The sequence below is a fragment of the Misgurnus anguillicaudatus genome, chromosome 11 (assembly GCF_027580225.2).
Source record: "Misgurnus anguillicaudatus chromosome 11, ASM2758022v2, whole genome shotgun sequence".
Taxonomy (NCBI): Eukaryota; Metazoa; Chordata; class Actinopteri; order Cypriniformes; family Cobitidae; genus Misgurnus; species Misgurnus anguillicaudatus.
The window spans coordinates 13,732,331-13,753,593 of NC_073347.2; the positions used below are offsets into that span (position 1 = coordinate 13,732,331).

A 21,263-nucleotide genomic window follows, 5' to 3' on the forward strand; every position below is an offset into this window, starting at 1 on the left:
GAAATAAACCCTTTCTTTGGGTGCACTCTATGAAATTGCTCATCAGCATCAGATTTCTGAAGGAAACCAGGTCAACGTCGTCTGTACCTGACTGTGTTCTCTGATGCGAGATGTGCACAGCATACAGCGATTAGAAAAGTTTAAAAACCCCGCCCTCAAACTGCTGACAAGTGCTTTACCATTGGAGTCTGAGAGCAGGTAAAGTTGCATTGAGATGAGGATAGTCATTTCTGTGAAACATGAACCGATTAGTGCGATCAGTAATCCTTTAATACCGAGGTCCTTACCGAGCCAGGTCGTGGTTCCGGCACCTTCCCCGTGTACTGGGTCCATTTAGAGCTCGAGTCCTCCTTGCTCTCCATGTAAGGCCCATCAAAGGCCCACTGGATGTCCGACATGGAGTACTGGCAGATAGCAGAGGCTTTGACATTTTTCCTGAAAGAAACCGTACTGGTTAGTCGCCTTTCAAAGCATCAGCACAAAGCTTGAAATCCAATCCAACATGACGTCAGGTAACATTCAGCCCAGTGAACACCCACATTCAGCCATTTCTTGAGGATATATTTCAAGAGAGCACAAAGGAAATTTGTGAATAGAAGGTGCATTCAGGACAATAGTGAATCAGACCAGGTGTGAGCACTCTATAGCTGATTCAGTTTCCAGTGGATACGCTTGGGTTTATTAGCCAAAGAGCCTTTTTAGTCTGTGCTGCACGCTTTGTTTGTCAAGGTCTTGGCATGCCGGCATAAAACCCCCGTAAGCCCACTGTGTAACTATGGCAACATGGAAAAATAGATTACAAATTTATTGAAACGTATGTTACGGAGGTGAAGGATGACAAGGAGTGGGTAAAGACAGGAAACACAGACAAAGCTTTGCGAGGGACGAGTACTACCTTGTGAGAGGAGGCACTAATTAACAGAATTTAAAAAGGTGGAAAGGACACAAATATAAGTGTCTGTTAAAATCTATTCACCCCGTGTTGTTGAAAAAATTACTTTTCTGTTTTTTCAGTGTAACACAATAGTGTTCTCTGTACATTTAAAGTAAACAATAACATAGGCTGTACAGTAAATATTAAAATAAATCTTAGTAAGCAAATCTTAAAAGCACATACAGCTACAGTAGGCTTTTGTGGACTAAACGCAACTTACGGTAGACTTCCACATAAAAATAATAGAGTCATTTTACAGTAGTATATTTCTGATAAGTAAATTATCTTCATTCATATATCATTTCTAACGCATATTAATGGTTACAATGAGCTAACATTACTGTGTAAAATGATTTAATACAATGTTAGCTACTGTACAGGTCCTTGAAGTCTTGGCTGGCTGCCAAACCTCTCCATACCGTTGTGATCCATACTCGTCGTCTCCCCTTGTCTTTAGCAAACCAAAACATTTCATTTTCGACAAGGTATTTGTTTGAGAGATCAGTTTAGCCACTCGCCAGACCAATAAATAAATACAAACCGGAAGTTCAGGCGTGTAACACGCATGCGTCTGATAAAACCATGCATCCTCAACCATCTTTAGGCTTGGTTTACACCTGTCCACACCTAGCAATTTAATCCGGTGGAATGCGTTTTCGACTACCTCTGAATGTGATTGTAAGTAGTCGAAAGTGGACGAGCTCAAAATGGTTTACCACCCGATTACACCTGGATTTAGCGTCGTCCACTTGTGATCCGATTGACTAAAATGCATCTTAATATCAGGTGTAAACAGCCCCATAGAGATTGACAGCAGTTACTTTTCAATTTTGTAATATGCAAAAGAGTTTGGAAAAACGGCAAGAAATTATTTTAATAATAAAAAGAAAGAAAGAAAATCTTTAAAGTTTTAAACAACATGGCCCACATGAAAAAGTAGTATATTTTACTATTTACTGTAGTAAACTTGTAGCACACTGTAATATTTATTACTGTAATTACTTTGTTAATGTGTACACTTTGTTATAGTATTCTTAATACTAAGAATAATATTGTCTTTATAATAGTGAATTTAAAGGGATATTTCACTCAAAAATGAAAATAATGTCATTAATGACTCACCCTCATTTCGTTCCAAGCTCGTAAGACCTCCGTTTATCTTTGTAACACAGTTTAAGATGTTTTAGATTTAGTCCGAGAGCTTGTTGACCCTTCATTGAAAATCCACGTACGGTATACTGTCCATGTCCAGAAAGGTAATAAAAAAATCATCAAAGTAGTCCATGTGACATCAGTGGGTCAGTTAGAATGTGTTGAAGCATTGAAAATACATTTTGGTCCAAAAACAACAAAAATTACAACCCCATTCAGCATTGCCTTCTCTTCCCTGATGTAAGACGTGACTGACGTGTTATCTGGTGCGCCCCAGCTGTTTATTTTATTTTATTTATTTTGTGCGCCCAGGCTTCATTTACAGTCTAAAGGAGACGCATGCTGTAAGTTTGAAAAAAACAACAACTTTGCAAACATGTCAGGGGATAACACGTCATCCGCATCACTGCAGTCACGTGACTTTAGTCTTGCGCATGCGCTTCACAACAGACGAGGAAGAGAAGACAATGCTGAATAAAGTCCTAATTTTTTTTATTTTTGGACCAAAATGTATTTTTGATGCTTTAACACATTCTAACTGACCCACTGATGTCACATGAACTACTTTGATGATCTTTTTATTACCTTTCTGGACATGGACAGTATACTGTACATAGATTTTCAATGAAGGGTCAGCAAGCTCTCGGACTAAATATAAAACATCTTAAACTGTGTTCTGAAGATAAACGGAGGTCTTACAAGTTTGGAACAACATTATGACATTATTTTCATTTTTGGGTGAACTATCCCTTAAATGTATAGTACACTGACCAGTGTAAGGTTTAAAAGACTTTTGTATATCCAGGAATTTTACTACAGTTTACTATAGTGAATACTAAAGTTCAACTATAAAATAAGTATTTTTCACGTGGGCAGGCTGAGTAGATTTTTGGGTGAAGTTGCCCTTTTAGAAGGTATGATCTTATATTGAAGACTCTGTGCCTGATTCAGACGTGCCTAATGCCCAGGAAAACAAACACCCACACTAATGTAAACTTTACACCCAAGCTCATGACACACTGACATCACAGCCGTCCTCTGGTAAAGGTTAACACGAACATGTCATCAGAATCTAGATGACACGCTTATTTTAATCATCTCTTCCTGTTTCACTCTCTCAACTACCTCCACATTTTTTTTGACACATGGTCTTCCCTGTTTTGTCATTTATCTATAACAATAATAATACATATGCTTGTGGTTTGCACCTCAGGCAGCCACAGCCCACGGATCGCTGGCAGCTCTTCAGAACCACCCATGTTCTCAGCAGGGCGTCAGGACGACTATATCTGTCAAAACAGCGACTAGACGTAATCAAGGCGTGTGTGACCTATGTGCTACAAACTGCTCTATAGAAATGTGTAACAGTAAACAAATAAATTACCACGAAAGCCTGTCATGCTGACGAAGAAAGAAATGTGCACACGCTTCAAAACAACAATGTGCAGAAGGACATTTTTGACATTAACTACAATGTGGAAATCCGTTATTTGATCCCGAAGGGTAAAGGGTATGATGCATTTTAACCAGAGACACGTCCATGAATGTTTATGGATGTAGTGGTATTAAAAGCGCTAGAAAAAAACTGCAAACTGTCAGTCTGTGACAATTCAAACTTAAAAGAATAAAATCTGTGAATATTTTGACACTTTTATCAATAATGAAACAAAGCCTGGCTCAAATGCCAGAGCAAGTAAGGCACATATTCTTTGGTCTCCTGGAAAAACGTAACTTGCTTATGAATAAAACATGCATTGAGCCCCAGGTAACAAGGGGACGTGTCAGCGATTTTCATTCTGATGATACAGGTGGACTCTAAATGCTGTTGCCTCAATAGAAACAAGCAGCCAAAGCAAGCCAAGGCAAGGAATGTGTCCATGCAAACAGATGAACTTACTAATAAACAGATCACACAGCAAATCCATTTCAACAATCCCAACAGTCAAAGCTGAATGATATGATGCTCACTGGCAGAATCTATTATTATGTATTTGCAGGGAGTCAAAATTTGAATGCATGCCGTTGAAACGGTTTAATATTCCAAACTCCTAGGATATAATCGAGACTGATGGTTTGCTTCTGTTTCAAGCATCTGGCCAATTCATTCATCAACAGTTCAACAACGCAAATCATGTATAATATCTAGCTGGGGTACAATTCCAGTTCCAACCAATAATCTAAAAAAAATTATTGATTGGTCAATATCTGTGGTTTATTTACGATAAAGGAAAAACTATAACTGCTATACCAAGCTACTACTGTAATGTTAGTTTAAATGCAGTGAACTACATCTTATGGTGAAAGAACCTTACTGCTCAAATAATAAGTGATGAAATATGCAAATAAAACATCAAAAGGGGATATAACCTAATTGAACGTTAATAATGGATTACGTTGGTCCTTACCATTCTGAGCCGAAGATGCCGTAGAGAACGGATTCCTGAGGGCTGGAGCCTTCCAATAGAAACACACTCCTCAGCACATTGAAGTGAAAATCATAGTCAGGTAAAGAACAAACCAGCCGTGCCTTCAAGAAGGATGTCCATTTTTTCTGTAGGGTTAGAAGACCTCCTCTGTCTCTCTACAAGATAAAAGGGCATTTTAGGAAAAAGCACCTTTTTGCAGCCATCTGCATATTTACATTTCTATTCTGTAGGCCTATACAATTAAAATTTTCTTTATTCTTTAAACAGAATAACTAAAAATAGTCCAATAACTAAAATCTGTTCTCAAATACACTCTAAAACTATTGGTTGTTTCAACCCATGGTTGGGTAACAACAAACTAGCATACACATAGGTTTATTTGTAACCCAACAGTTTGTTCCATCCAATATTTACCCAACAATGGGTTAAACCAACCCAATATATTTTTTGGAATGTAGTAATCTCACCATTTATTATTCTATTCTGTTATTATTTATTGGCTACTTTTGGAGAAAGTTTGGTACTAAGAACAATGATTCACAAACCATAGAAACATGATTCTGCTTAAAAGCTCAATATTTTGTTTCTCTAATATAAACATTATATTAAACACAATTAAAAAACTCAAGACAAATTTCATTTTTTTGAAATTGAGATTTATACACTGAATAAAATCTGGAATCTGAGGGTGCAAAAAATTGCCTCCTATTACTAAAGGGCACCTATTATGCAAAATCCACTTTTATACGGTGTTTGGACAAAATGTGTGTTGGCAGTGTGTGAACACAACCACCCTACGATAAAAAAGTCCACCCGCTCCTTATTTTTTAATCCTCATAAAACCAAAGCAGTCTTATTAGACAAGCCGTTTTGATTCTCTTATCAATATGAGGTCACATTGATGTGGCCCCACCCACTAACAGGCCTGCATTACCATAATTCCACCCTCAGTGAGTTGTACTCTGTCCACAATACTATTGTCTCAGACTATATTAATCAGATCTATTTGAACTGAAAGCACTTACTGTCTACTTGTAAGGAAGTGAGGAGCTGCAGTTCATTTGCATTTAAAGGTACAGACAATGAAACAGCGCTGGCATTTTGGACATGCTATAACAAATGATCTGTGGGGTATTTTAAACTGAAACTTCACAGACACATTCTGGGCACACCTGAGACTTATATTACATCTTGTAAAAAAGGCCAAAAACTAGGTGGCCTTTAATTTTGTCCAAATTAAGTCCTTCGTACTGTATCCACTCACAAAAATAAAAGTTTTGATAATTTATGGTAAGACATGTAAAAATATCTTCAGAGAACACGATTTTTACTTAATGTCCTAATGAGTTTTGGCATAAAGAAAAAATCTTTAATTTTGACCCATATATGTGTACTTTTGGCTTTTGCTACAAATAACTTGTGGTCCAGGGTCACAAATAAGCTCTTGGCATGGCTCCAACAATACTGACATTATGTGACACTATGGGAATCGGAAATGGGCTGAACTAGATGGGAGTTTTTTTATATGTACGGGAATCTCCCATCATGTCAGGGGAATAAAGTAAATTTCCATGCAGCCTCCCAAGAGGAGAATAAATCTTAACAGAGGAAAACTTACACCCCACTTGGTTTTCGCAGCAATTCTTAGTTTCATTTTTACTAACACTTACTGTAATCATCTTCAACGTCTAAAAGAGGAAACTGCCTTTTGTGACGTACTTGGTCAAAATATGTATCCCAGCTGTCATTGGGGCTGTACAGTTTCAAAAAGTACAACTTTGCACCTAAAGAATTTATATTAGTACCTCAGAGGTATGATAAGTATCTTAAAGGTAGGGGTACTGTCATGATTTTCAAAGACAGAACCCAAACGCAGGCAGCTCTTAACAAAAATGAGTTTTAATAAATAACAGAAAAGCCCTCAAGGGAGCAAACAAGACAAAACTTAACAGGACAAACATAACCAAACTACTGAAGACAATGAACGAGCACAAGCTAGACTGAAAACATCAGGACATTAAATAGGGAAACTAATCAAGGTAAGAGGAGTAACTAATAATGAATCATTAATTAGATAACAAGGGGGGCGGGACTCGACTAAAAACTGGGGAACACAGTACACACAACCGAGGTCAATACCCCATAAGACATCATAACGGAGAGGTAGCAATGCCAAGATCCTATAACAATAAACAAGACACAAAAATACATAAAAGCTGACAGGATCGTGACAGGTACCATATGTACACATATCTTCATCTAATGGTACATACTGTACTTTTTAAAGGGTAGTGCCCCAGGCACAGCTGGAGAACATAATTTTGATCATTTTTCTACCAGTGTACAGTATGATCATCATCTCAAATGTTAATATTTAATCACAGATGTGTGGTTATATAAAACCTAAATAATTTTGCACTGATCTGATCATGCACTTCATATTAATTTGGATATTTAAATATTTTATTAAAAAGATTTCTGAAAAAAAAAACTATTATAAACTGAAGGGACTATTATGTGGAAGCTTTAACCGAGTCTTCCTTCCGACAGGGCTATGGTACTTTGGTGCAGCTCAATATCAGCATGTGTGTTTCAGCAGCATTTACTGTCATTGGGAAGTGTATAATGAAGAGTAATCTGCTTGTTAAAGTTACCCCACTGTGTGGACTGCCACAGAGAAACCATGAATTTTGCCCTCAGTCCACACAGCCTGTTTCTCACAGTTCACCAGCGCCAGCCTGAATCAACTTACATCTGCATAAAGAAAATTAAACTGAAAAACTACTGCTGATTTCTGTGCAATAACGTTTAATTATACAGTACAACAACGTCAGCTGAACCCAAATATACTTCCGATGATACCTCTTAGTGTAATATCGTACGTGTCTTTTGGGCACAGTTCGATTTACTGTACAAACATCTACTGTAATATTAGTTTCTTTAACCAATAAAATGCCTAGAATCTAATTAATTTAATTAAATGTTGTTTGTTTAGTTAATTTTGCATTTTATTATACAAAAAAATGGAGTATTGATTCTGAACCACTTCTATTTCAAAATAATTATGAATACTTAATCTAAATGAGTATCTAATTACTAATATTTTATCCAAAAAATATAATTTGTTTATTATTTACGCTCTGTAATGTATGCAGCCCTACAAAGGCTAAGTGCAGTAACTACGCAAACACTGAAACAGGGAAAAATGCCCTACACCAGCCAGTCAAACATGTTACGGCAATTTTGGCACACACGTTTCTCTGAGACAACAGATCTCACAAAGCCAATTTCAATCCTTAACTCAATTTTGACCAAATGCGTATTTACTGCTCTTTGGCTTTGTAGGGCAGTATGCTCCTATGTCATTTCATGCAATAGTTATCATTACAGCTTAATAAAGGCCATAAAACACCATAACAATTGTGCATTTGTGTGGGAAGTGACAGTGTATGCTACACTATATTCTATATAGTCGCTATTCACTCATATCCATTTTTGTATTGAAAAGAGCTTATGTAAAAATTCTCCTTTTGTCTTCAATAGAAAAAACAGCATGCACATTTGAGACGGTGACATGTCAAATGACATGATGACAAAATTGTTATGTTTGTAAATAAATAAAGTTTCTTTAAGATGCATGAAGAAGAATAGGTTGGGTGTTTGAAGATTGCAGCCTTGTACCTTGCAGACACGAGCAACCCTTGCTACTCTGCTGTGACTGAAGTATGGACTAAGCTCTTGGCTTTTCTCTGTGAAGAAGAAGTAGATCTTATCATCGTCTCCAACTGAGCTACTTAAACTCTCTTTCACCAGCGCTGAGCCCACAAAATCAGCCTCTGCACAAAAGACAAAGACACGCAACATAAACTGTTACATAACAGAGTTCTCCACGATACATTTAGTTTAATGTTATAAATATGTGTGTGTAATAAAAGCATCAAATATTGGGGGGGCAATTTGGTCGTTACTGATTATTGGGGGAGAAAATGCCCCCCTTAATGTTTATTGTAGCTATGGCTCTGCTATGAACTGAAACAACCAAACATTTGACATCATTCATCCGGTCATTACAGTAATGTTGATGGTTTGGAAAAAATATTTTCACAAATAAAAAGTACTGCAGTGGACCGACCCTGTAGCCATTGAGTGGGAGCCTCCTCTGTTTTCAGTGTGGGATTCGGAGAGTTGCGTCGAATATCTGGAAAACTCCTGAACTCATACTGAGATGCTGTGTACATCTGTTGATCTAGCAGAAACAAGGTCCAAAATATAAATCATAAAGTTTCCATATTACTAAAATTCCTAACAATATTAATTCCTGGACAACATACCAATCAGCAGGCCAGTATAGCCTTTAGTGGGGTCATATGGGCATTTCTCTCGCCCTTCTTCGAAGGCCGATGATATCTTAAACTCCCTTACATCCTGACAAAACACAAAAATCATTTCAACTGCCTATCATCTGAAGGTTTATAAATCAAAGTGAGTGTTAATGAAAGTTACTTACATCGATGTGTGCACACAGAGGGCTGAAAGCATGTGTACCACAAGTGTACAAGTGTGTGTTGTTAAACCTCTGCAGGAATCGTATGTGGTTGTAGCACTCAGTCTGTAAGATTAAGAAAGACGAGGTCAGTGACTGAATAAAAAACATTGTTGTAATAAAATATACTGTATTATATATATAGACGTAACCAACCTTGTTGTCTTTCCCTTTGTTTAAGCATTGTTGCTTCTGATCATCTGATGCCTCCCAGTCAATCTGTACAAGTTTAAAATTGTTTGCTTAAATTGTTAAAACTTGTGACAAAAATGCCTTCTTGCAAAAGTAACTTTCTGTTCTAGTTAGCAGTAATGTTTTCACTATCAGGCCAAATTAAAGCAAGATATTGCGTGTCAGACCCATTCACTTTCGGGGTTTCATCTCCTTTGGACCAACAGCAAGCGCTGATTATATTTGGGCCAAAAAAGGACAACTGGGAATTTGGCTGGGTTAATGTTAAAAGCGGAGTTAAAGTGTGTCACTGAGACCTGTGTTGTGTCATTCTACCTGTCAGAATGTGCTTCCCTTGGTGGTGTTGTGCTTGGAGTTAGGGTTTGAAGAAAGAGTAGTAGTGGCGGCTGGTGACTTCTCTTCCGAGGGGCGAAAATTCTAAATATGTGTTTGGGGTGTTATGTGTGTGACTCGTCATGTCAAAATGTGTTTGGTGCGTCACGTGAACCTATGTGCATCATGCGTCACTTCAAAATATGTGTCTGTTGCACATGTGGCGAAAGAGTTTATTATAAAAGACTAAGGGTGTCACAATTTCGATTTGAAATCAAAATTTATCGAAATTAAGTCCCAACCTTGAATTTCGAATTAAAAAATGGAATCGTCAATGCTGCCACGCCCCATGTCACGTCCGGTTGGCTTGCCAAGCCAGTCAACCTCCTATAACTTTGCTAGCTACAGCCAGTTAAAAGATAGCATGGCAGATGTAGGAGACACCACGCGAGCTACTCTTTACATGGGAAACAAAAAACAGCTCACGCCTCCCGCCTTCAGCTGAACTCAATCAGAGCGTGCAACCGTGGTGCACAGCAGAACGGCATCTGACAGAACCGGTCGTTTTTCAAACTAAGATCTGTTTAAGTTTCACAACAACTTATTTCAGTTGCTTAAGAGTTATGAAAACAGCATTTAAAGATGACTTATTGGGGTATAGTCTCACAATCTCATCTGACGGCGTTTTTAAGGTGCAAAGTACTGACAGATGTTGATCTGACAGGAAGTTTCGTTTGATCAGGTATGTGCGTGTGCCATATTTTTCCACTGGCAGCATGACTAACATGGCAGGACATCTCCGGGTTCAAGGTCAGATATTATATTTCATAAAAGTCTAGTCTAAAAATGGCATAGCAACATGTTCTTTAAAAAAAGTTAAAACCGAGAATAAAATCGAACCGTGACCTTAGAATCGAAAATGTAATCTAATTGAGGATTTGGAGAATCGTGACACCCCTATATAAGATAGAACAAAATATTGCAAGACACTTACTTAAAGGTGCAGTGTGTCATTTTTAGAAGGATCTCTTGACAGAAATGCAAAATAATATACAAAACTATATTATTAGGGGTGTATAAAGACCATTCGTAATGAACCGTCATGTGTTTATTACCTTAGAATGAGATTTTTTTATCTACATACACTGAGGGTCCCCTCACATGGAAGTCGCCATTTTGTGCCGCCATTTTTCTACAGAAGCCCTTAATGGACAAATTTTTGTACTGAGTTGTCTCCGACGATGACATGTTTGTCCGGTGGCAGCTACCGTAGCTTCTCTATTTGTTTCAAAAGCCAGGGGTGAGCAGTGGATTAAGCCATTGGTTGAAATTCGCAAATTCACCACTAGATGCCGCTAAAATTTACACACTGCACCTTTAATACTAAAGTCTGATTACACATGAGATTAAGCGAGTATCTGGCAAACTTGAGCGTCTCTTTTATCACACAGTGAACCTCTTCGAAGAGTCTGCAGCAGGCACTTATTTCGTCATGGCGTGTGATCAATATGACGGGCTAAATAGATGTTTTGATGAGCTTTGCATCTTGCGGCTTCGAAAAAGAAGTCACCAGCTGCCACTGCATTGGGGGTAGGGTTTTATTATTGGATTTTTAGTTTTTGGACAATTTAGTTAAAAGTAATTCATAAGAATTCGCCGACTCATAAAATTTGTTCCTACAGTAAGACAAAAATGAACTAATTGTGCAAATCTACATTAATTGCACAAAGTGTGAAGAAGCAGCAGTAATAAAAATAGAAAGCTTTTGAGTAATCTCAATACTTGTAAGAAGGGTAATTATGTGCTGATGTGTTTTGTCAGTACGTACAGTTTGTAGAGAGCTGCTGGAGATGTCACTAGCCTGCAGGGCATATAAGGCCCCTCTTGCTCCCACGTACAGCATGCCTGCCTCCTCCTCCAACAGTAATAAACTGTAGTTCAATGCCAAGCTTGTGAAACGCCTGCAGTCCAACAGCCCTAAAGCACACAAGACATATCAGTTAAAACTAACAGCCATAAACACATCCCTGAGATCTTTGTGTGATGTTGAGATGACATGCTGTTGAGTGAGTTCATCTTTAACCTAATGACATTTAATTTTTAGCATTTTTTGTTTTAAAGTTATGTATTTGGGCCATTTTTGTCTTTATTAGTCACATAGTATGATGGGAGAGAACAGGAAAGGGTGGAGAGAGGGGTACGGGATCAGCAAAGTTCGAACTTGGGATGCCGAAAGTGCGTCTGCACCATATGTCGGAGCACTTCCCACTATGCTATTGGCTCCGACTAATTTTTAGCATTTAAAGTACATATTCAAGATTGCATGTACGTAGAGAATTAAAAAAATATATATATTATATACACAAAAATCGCTGCAAAAGATGCATTCCAACAGGTTTTATCGTAGTTTTTGTCCAACTCCATTGACTTGTATTAGATATGCTGTGAGGTACGGTATTACTCCACACCGGAAACGTTGTTTGTATTCTTGCAATTGGCAAAGGTGGATTATCGCCACCAACTGGGCTGGAGTGTCTATTATTCAAGCTCTCGACGGAAGAATATACGTGATTGTGATTGAAAACATAGGCCCACAAGTTTACAACGAATGCTAAAACACCTGTTGGAAAGCATCTTTTGCAACGATTGTTGTGTGAGCATATCAGTGAACACCCCTGACCACTTGGTGAGTTTCACGTCTTTGTAAACGAAAGTTTAATGCATTTTAGGAAGGATTGTTCCAGTGCACCTACACAGCCACTGTAGAGGTGGGAGGTGACACAACAAACACCCGAAAACTCTCGGGGCAGCCGCACACGTCCAAATCTCAGTCAAAACCGTTCCATTTCATCATAAACAATCCGAAAACAGGGCTTTAAGTGTAAAATACCGAACTTGTCCTTTAAAGATATCAATGTCATGTTTTCACAAAATGTAGGATGATTTTATGTTGCAAACAGTTAATAATAAAAATTTAGTTTAGCTGGGTTTTCACAGACTGGGTCACATGTGAGTTATAGGTGAGTTGCAGGCTCTAATATGGGAAGGAAGACAGTTCCAAATATCCAATATATCCACTCCTATATAATGTAATATCCAAAAGGTTTCATTTGTGGATAATATATATTAACATAATCATATTTTATAAGTACTGCATTTTTAGGCTACTCCCAAGTAGTTAAAGACAATTATCACAATTTCCTTAAGTGTAGGAGGTTGAATGCCCTTCATAAAGGCAGGTGCATGCATACTGTCACACACACACATATCTTTCCAGTTCCCTGTTTGCAAATTGCAAAAATAGCACCAGGTTGTACATCGTCAACACACGCACACATACGCACACATCACAGGACACACGTCTCCGCAAGTAGGCAGGTGTGACAGGATTGCATGCAGGGACGGGACAGGTTATGCAGCACAGCCAGATCTGGCTGAGGATTCGGAGCAGTGCAATGACAGAAGAGCTGACAAATAAAGTCGAGGAAGGGGAGTCAGCTTGAGGCAGAGCATAAGAGAAAGAAAAAGAGAATAATTTAGCTGCCATCTGACTCCCTGCTGACACAGCGCTGTTTTCGCAAACATGCAGAAACTCTTTTACATTTCCTTAATGGTTCCTGCTCAAACACACGCACGGACGCACACACACACACACACACATGCTCAATACACTTAATATATACACTCTCTAAAGCAGTCCTTTTCATTTAGAGGTTTGTTTGTTTGTATGTTTGTTTGTTTGTTTGTTTGTTTAGAGCTGACCAAACATTAGACACAATGGGTCGCATTCACTAGGCATAGGCAGGCACAAATTTATGCGTGAGATGTGTGTACTGATGTTTTCACGAACAAATCATGATTCAACAAAAACTTAAAAATCTAAATTTCTTATAAATGTACGAATAAATTAAACAACAACTAATACCACACATACACAGTACGATATAGTTAAATACTAGGCTATAATGATAATGTATTATAATAATGTTATGTTGATATATAAAATTTACATTATTATATTTTATATTAGAATATTATCTGTATAAATTATATTAGAATATTTTTTATATTTTGTTTATATACATTATCTATATTATTTTTATAATATAAAGTATATTATACATATTATATAACCTAATTATTTTCTACACATTAGAAGATGCCCGCATGCCAAATCTTTACACATTACTTCCTCACTTTATTAATCTCTATATATGAGCGTGTCTGCTTAATGCCTAATGTAAACGTTATTTAAATGTAGTGAGAAGTCCAAACGTTAATCGCTTGATTGCCTGTCTAACTTATTTCAGTTACAGATGCACGTCTTTAGTGCAGCCAAGAACAAGCATAAAAACAAATTCATGTGCGTACGCACGTGTTGTGAATTAGGTGGAAAGTTTTCATGAGAAGTTCAAATGTGCGTATAAATATGAAAAACATACGCAATTATTAGTGAGTGAGACCCAATGTTCAGAATCGTTGACCGGCTGCCAGGAAGAGGAGGACACTGCACTTTTTGGGGAAATCTTACCAATGCATTATTTTAATGTGTCTTTATATATCATCCCAGATTTATATCACTTCCTTTCTTGAGTTAAACATAAATGATTTTATATTAAAATGCCATCATGTTATATTCTTATAAGTGAGCCAAAATGGCGACGCTCCAAAAAGCACTTAAAGTAATTAAAATGATTCCAGTACTGCTAAGTTCGGTTTCACACAATGCATACATAAACTGCACGTTTGCAGCACTAATCTTTAAAGGGGAAATTTCACAAGACTTTTTTTAAGATGTCAAATAAATCTAAAGTGACCCCAGAGTACGCTTGTGAAGTTCTAGCTCAAAATATCATCTAGATAATTTATTATAACATGTTAAAATTGACACTTTGTAGGTGTGAGCAAAAATGTGCCATTTTTGAGTGTGATCCTTTAATATGCAAATGAGCTGCTCTCTGCACTAAATGGCAGTGCTTTGGTTGGGTAGTGCAGATTAAGGGGTGGTATTATCCCCTTTTGACATCATAAGGGGAGCCAAATTTTAATGACTTATTTTTTCACATGCTTGCAGAGAACAGTTTATCAAAACTAAGTTACTGGGTTGTTCTTCTTTATGTTTTCTAGGTTGATACAAGCACTGGGTACCCAATTATAGCACTTAAACATGGAAAAGTCATATTTTCATGATATGTCCCCTTTAAGCACTGATGTTAACAGGTTACAGCACTAACCTTGTCTGTGTGAGCAGTACAGAAGCAGAGCTGAAGCAGCTGTGCTGCAATCGTTTTAGTCTATGTGGCATCCATACATAATATCTATAACTCGAACTACTGATCCATGCATTCAACTGTGTTCATATGATTGGTTACATGTTTGTGACTTTAGAAACCAAAGTGATTATAAACCGAGGGAATGAGACTGGGGGAATAATACATTAGCATATGGCTCGTCTTAAAACATATTAAAAACACCACATAGACATATAAACAACAATAAAAACATTTTCCCCACAGTGGGACTTTAAGAAAATCTTTGAGCCTATTCTCTGTCACAAGGTTAAATAGCAAAATGATTCACTATTTTTTCTCCCTACTGTTATCGTTTTTAATAAAATCTCTAGTATTATATCAAGCACAGAGCTACATAGTGGCCAGGCAAGACCGGGATAATGTTAATGGAACAGATGGATTTACATCGAAACGCATAGTGTCACATCACAATGAGTTTCCCACAGTCCTCGAGCAATTACTTTGCCATGACCTCCACACTGCGGTGGGCAGTGTCAGCTTGAAAAAGCACAGCGGCAATCTCGAGTCCAGCAGAGCAGAACCGCTCAGAGACGTGCACAGATTGTAAGTGTGCCAATGTGAAAGAAATCTGATCCCACCAAAATAATCACAGTCGTACAGATATTTCCCATGTAGGCACACACGTGGACATTTACACAGTACGGACACGTCACACGCAGGTTGTACTTTGCCACAAAGCACCAGATTAAATTCAGTCATTCTACAAACAGCAGTTCAGAATGGTAAACAAAATACAAGCCAAGGTTATTCAAACAAAACAGCCGTTACGTGAGCACCAAGACCTTCGCAATACTCCTGCTTTGGGGCCGAGCAATGCAGCTTTGTCCTTCATACAAATGTCAAGTGATGTGTAAAAACCCAGCAGAAACTGACACCCCGACCAGTAACCTGACACAAGTCTGCCTGACACAAACCACACGACCTATAGGTGTGCTTTCCATTCTCAGGAAGTATATCACTCTAAACTGAAGCACGCTATTACTGACCAAAACTTGAATTTCTTGTTTTACTGCGTGCGTTTGTTCAGCTTGGTCATGGGATCTTGTAAGGAACTAATAAGGATTATTGAAACTGAAGTAGGACACATACAGACAGTTTAGTCTGTCCTGAATATACAGTACTGTGCAAAAGTCTTAGGCCTCCACCACCAGACTTCTTGTTTTAGAAGTTTTAATGTCCATCCATATTTCTTTTTCAATCTATTTTATTGAGATACAAACAAAAAATACAGAAAATATGTACTAAATGTCTTCTTTAGGCATCATCTGTGTTTAGTGTGACCTTTCTTGGCACCAAACACATCTTGAGCATTTTTGACCAGAGTAAAGTAAAATTACTAATTTCTTTAAAATTAGAAAATAGGATTTAATTTTATTTAGGTTTAAGAGATCCTGAAGTTTCCTGTTATTGCTCAAGTGGAAGTGGAGTTTACCCTTAAAACTATAAATATCAGTTTACATTTTTATACAGTTTTAAATACTACATACACATTTCCTGTATTTTCTGAATGTATTCTATTAAAGAGACTGAGAAACAATTATATGATCTCTATAACATTGCAAAAACAACAAATCTAATTCTGGCATGGTGGCCTAAGACTTTTGCATAGTACTGTATGTGACCCCATCTTATTATCAAATTTTACATTAAAGTTTGATCTCAATCGTTGATTTTAATCTTTGACATAACCTAAGTCATCAATATTAAATATATCAAGTTTATATTTTCACAGAATGTTATTAACATTATGATTTTATGTAGACAGAAAAAAAAATGACTTTAGCTGGGTGTTTATTAACATGTTTGTGATGTAACCATCTGTTCAAATACTACCATAACGCCTCACTTCATGTATTATTTCAGATTCTTGCAATTTTTAAAACAAGCTCTGTGGGTTAACAATGCAACAAAGCAAAAGAGAACAATATCTGCATTTTTTATATTCTCTGGCTAAAGTACAACCCAAGCAATGCTTGAAAGGAAAGGTGAGGCAGTAGCCAACCAAAAATGACTCACCCGTCATAAGAAAAGCCTATTGACTGTAGCATATTCAATGTCTCAGTTGTGTAAGCAACACTGGTGTTATTTAAACCATGTTCATATATGCAAGATGCTAATATATGCAATTAAGCGTTGAATGGCCAACATCCAAACAGACTTGTATTACTGACATTACAGCAGCACATTTAACCAAGACACATCTGCACACACACCCCTCCCATAGACTGAAGAACTGCCACAGCTAATGAACTAATCAATATGAGATTCACAACATGATTCTCAGGGTCTTCCCAGGGGCTTCTTGTTTTTGTGCGAGAGAGAGAGAGAGAGAGAGAGAGAGAGAGAGACTGTGTATTTACTAAATATACAAGTGAAGGTCTGCCGAGACCCAGTATGGAACACAGAGTTCAGTCAAGTTTTAACCAGTAGATTCATGTTCAGTTTTGCTGCGAAGTGAGCTTTGAAATTTGACACAACCATAATCAGTTTGCTCAGAGCATCTTTGAGGAATACAATACATACAGTGCAAATATACTTTACACAACACATTCCCTTAGTAGGGATTTTGTCATCTCACTTCTAGCTCACGTCTGCGAGGGCTTCCCCGGGTATAAAGTACAGGGCTCTTCAAACCTATTAATGGTTAACCACCTGCAGAGAAAAGTGATCATGGGGTGATCTTAACACACCGGTACAATATTCAGGAGTTCTACTGCACACATACACTCACCTAAAGAATTATTAGGAACACCATACTAATACTGTGTTTGACCCCCTTTGCCTTCAGAACTGCATTAATTCAACATGGCATTGATTCAACAAGGTGCTGAAAGCATTCTTTAGAAATGTTGGCCCATATTGATAGGATATTATCTTGCAGTTGATGGAGATTTGTGGGATGCACATCCAGGGCACGAAGCTCCCGTTCCACCACATCCCAAAGATGCTCTATTAGGTTGAGATCTGGTGACTGTGGAGGCCATTTTAGTACAGTGAACTCATTGTCATGTTCAAGAAACCAATTTAAAATGTTTCGAGCTTTGTGACATGTTGGAAGTAGCCATCAGAGGATGGGTACATGGTGGTCATAAAGGGATGGACATGGTCAGAAACAATGCTCAACTAGGCCGTGGCATTTTAACGATGCCCAATTGGCACTAAGGGGCCTAAAGTGTGCCAAGAAAACATCCCCCACACCATTACACCACCACCAGCCTGCACAGTGGTAACAAGGCATGATGGATCCATGTTTTCATTCTGTTTACGCCAAATTATGACTCCACAATCTGAATGTCTCAACAGAAATCGAGACTCATCAGACCAGGCAACATTTTTCCAGTCTTCAACTGTCCAATTTTTGGTGAGCTCGGGCAAAGTGTTAGCCGCTTTTTCCTATTTGTAGTGGAGATGAGTGGTACCCGGTGGGGTCTTCTGCTGTTGTAGTCCATCCGCCTCAAGGTTGTGCATGTTGTGGCTTCACAAATGTTTAGCTGCATACCTCGGTTGTAACGAGTGGTTATTTCAGTCAAAGCTGCTCTTCTATCAGCTTGAATCAGTCGGCTCATTCTTCTCTGACCTCTAGCATCAACAAGGCATTTTCATTCACAGGACTGCCGCATACTGGATGTTTTTCCCTTTTCACACCATTCTTTGTAAACCCTAGAAATGGTTGTGCGTGAAATCCCAGTAACTGAGCAGATTGTGAAATACTCAGACCGGCCCGTCTGGCACAACAACCATGCCACGCTCAAAATTGCTTAAATCACCTTTTTTCCCATTCTCACATTCAGTTTGGAGTTCAGGAGATTGTCTTGAACAGGACCACACCCTTAAATGCATTGAAGCAACTGTCATGTGATTGGTTGATTAGATAGGTGAGTGTATGTGCAAACAGTGTATGTTAAGAAATGAGAAAACCCCAGCATATGTTTTGGATTTCTTGTGTAACTCTATTAAGAGGTCAATGACAGAACATCAATATTTTTTTCTCTGAAGTAATTTGGCGCGTCTTCACATTAGGATGGCATAACAAGTGCACCTGTTTAACTTTTAAACATTCTTACTCCAGAGTCCTGACAGTAACTCTTCTGTTGTAATTATGTGCAAATGTTTTAATTTTAGCTCACGCTTGCATAGGGATGCTAAATGAAACGATAAGGGGAGGGATGAGATTGAGAGCTCATTGATTTTGTAAAAGACATTTATAATGAGCTGAGCGACAGACATTTGCAAAACCCAAACATGCATGTGGAGTAAAAACACTCCTGTGCAATGAATAATCATGTATTTACTTAAAACTACAATTTTCCCCATAATGTCACTTGTGCCTACACAGTGCACGCGACATTGTCTACACTGTTTGCATGCAGTGCTAGGTCTGTTGGTATTGGGAAAGTTGCATGCAAACATCAGGGGGACAAACATTTGTCCACACAAAAAATAATATGTTGAATTTAAATATACTTGCATAGTGCTACAGTACAATAAATCACTTCTTGTGACTGTTATTAAGCATTACAAACACTCCTACTCAAGGTTACTAAAAAGCACAGTATATGAGAATGAACCTGTTGCTCTCTTACTGTGTTATTAAACTAAACACAGGCCTTTTAGCTCTCTGACCTCTCAGCGGTTGTGTAATTTAACCCTAAGATAAAGCAAACCTTGGGTCGCTTCACTGTGCTCGATTTCTCTGCTGCACTTCTGCATCACAGATGTGCGAGAAGCCGGTTTTATTGTTCAACAGCGCAGAGATAAAGAATTCAAGCTGGTATGCGCCTGGTCATCTAAACAAGAGCATTGCTTACATCTGAATGACTAAGTGCAGAATCATAAACAGACCATGAATCTACCTCTCCAACTTTAGCAAAGAGCAGCTTCTATGTATCTGCCCGGCTGGATCTTTTTCTTTTTTACGTGAAAAGAACCACCATGAAATGGTTTATAACATAGTTTGCTTTCCTGTGTATGTCATAAACAAGACGTCTTGTAAATCGCCAACAGACTTTGGCTTATGTTACAACTATGAAACATGAGTTATTATTTTCTATTGCTATACAGTGAGACGTGGTATAACAGCTGGGGGAGGATACATTATATAGAAAGCATTACATTAGACATAAACATTTGGAAATGCCTACATATATTTTTTGTAATCTGGAAAAAGGCTGTATATTTTAAATATTCATATGTGTAAAATAAGTACAGTACAGTTGCAGCACCATTAGTATCAGATGCCTGAATCAAGATATCTTACACAAACACTGTATTTTATTGCATTACTATATGTTGCATCATTTGTATAGTTGTAATGTATGTTTTTATACTTATACTTTATTTCTTATTCTTTTAAGACCATTTGAGTGGAAAGTAATCTAAGAATTTAATTGTATAGCAAACTGTGCATATGAATCTTGAATATCTTTTTCTGATGTATACCATGGTACTAAATATATATATTTTTTATATTATTATATATTTATAATTTTTATTGTGTAATAACATATTTATGTACAAATGTATTTACATGGTATGCACTATGTAAAACACTATGGTATTATTGTATTATTTTTAACTTCTTACATAATGTTCTGGCTGAATGGATGGATGGATGGATGGATGAATAAAAGATTTACTGAACAACTCACCATTGGAGAGGACTGTAGTCCTAGGGGTCACATCCAGGTCTAGTGGAGGTTTAAAGGGGTAACCCAACAGAGTGGACCGAATACACGACAGTAGCAAGAAGAGCAATCCTGCACCGTGGTTCAGCATCTTCAGCATCAGCGGTGTGATCAGGAGGGGTGAGTAAAACGGGACCGCCACTCACCCCTCCACCTCAGGGGAACAGTAATCCGCTCACGCTGTCCTTTGAGACTTCCTTCTCCGGTACTCACAAACACAGCTGTCTCACCCTTCTTCACTAAAAAGTTAAACAGTCCTCCCTCCTCTCACCCTCAAGGCTTCAGCCTGAAAACAAGCAAAACAAAACAAAATCTTAGTCACGCCTGGGCTGTAAAGTGGTATCAAACGTGCTGTAAAGTAATTTAATCGGGTTTATCAAGTAACACAATTTGACAGTGGTTATCTGTCCAGAATGCCTAGGGAAAACTACTTATCAATATTCTCATATTTGCACGAAACAAAGGCATGTGGGTGCGTTAAAAAGAAACCAGCTCGCCCCGAAAGGCTACTTCAATAGAAATGAAGTATTCTTTAACATAAAAAGTGACACACACACAAAGCACATGCACACCCAGAAACGCACACCAGGCAAAGATCAAAGAGCATCGCATCTGATGACACAGACCTCTCAAGCCTTTAATCTGAGCTCTGACTGAGGCGGCTGCCAATGATAAAATGGTGATTGATGTATAAGTGAATAGTGAGAG

The 21,263-nt window shown here is 37.9% G+C and overlaps 1 protein-coding gene across 1 annotated transcript in view; it reads right to left on the minus strand.

Moving 5' to 3' along the window:
- The window catches only part of sema4ga (sema domain, immunoglobulin domain (Ig), transmembrane domain (TM) and short cytoplasmic domain, (semaphorin) 4Ga), a 40,768-nt gene that overhangs the window by 13,189 nt on the left and 6,316 nt on the right, over nucleotides 1–21,263 (minus strand). Inside the window, exons 2-10 of the mRNA XM_073873075.1 lie at nucleotides 20,520–20,841; nucleotides 11,388–11,536; nucleotides 9,212–9,274; nucleotides 9,015–9,121; nucleotides 8,844–8,929; nucleotides 8,645–8,758; nucleotides 8,194–8,348; nucleotides 4,492–4,667; nucleotides 288–435 (exon numbers count right to left, since the gene is read on the minus strand). Of these exons, the coding sequence (XP_073729176.1) occupies nucleotides 288–435; nucleotides 4,492–4,667; nucleotides 8,194–8,348; nucleotides 8,645–8,758; nucleotides 8,844–8,929; nucleotides 9,015–9,121; nucleotides 9,212–9,274; nucleotides 11,388–11,536; nucleotides 20,520–20,655 (1,134 nt within the window). The 5' untranslated portion in view covers nucleotides 20,656–20,841. The remainder of the gene's footprint in view (nucleotides 1–287; nucleotides 436–4,491; nucleotides 4,668–8,193; nucleotides 8,349–8,644; nucleotides 8,759–8,843; nucleotides 8,930–9,014; nucleotides 9,122–9,211; nucleotides 9,275–11,387; nucleotides 11,537–20,519; nucleotides 20,842–21,263) is intronic.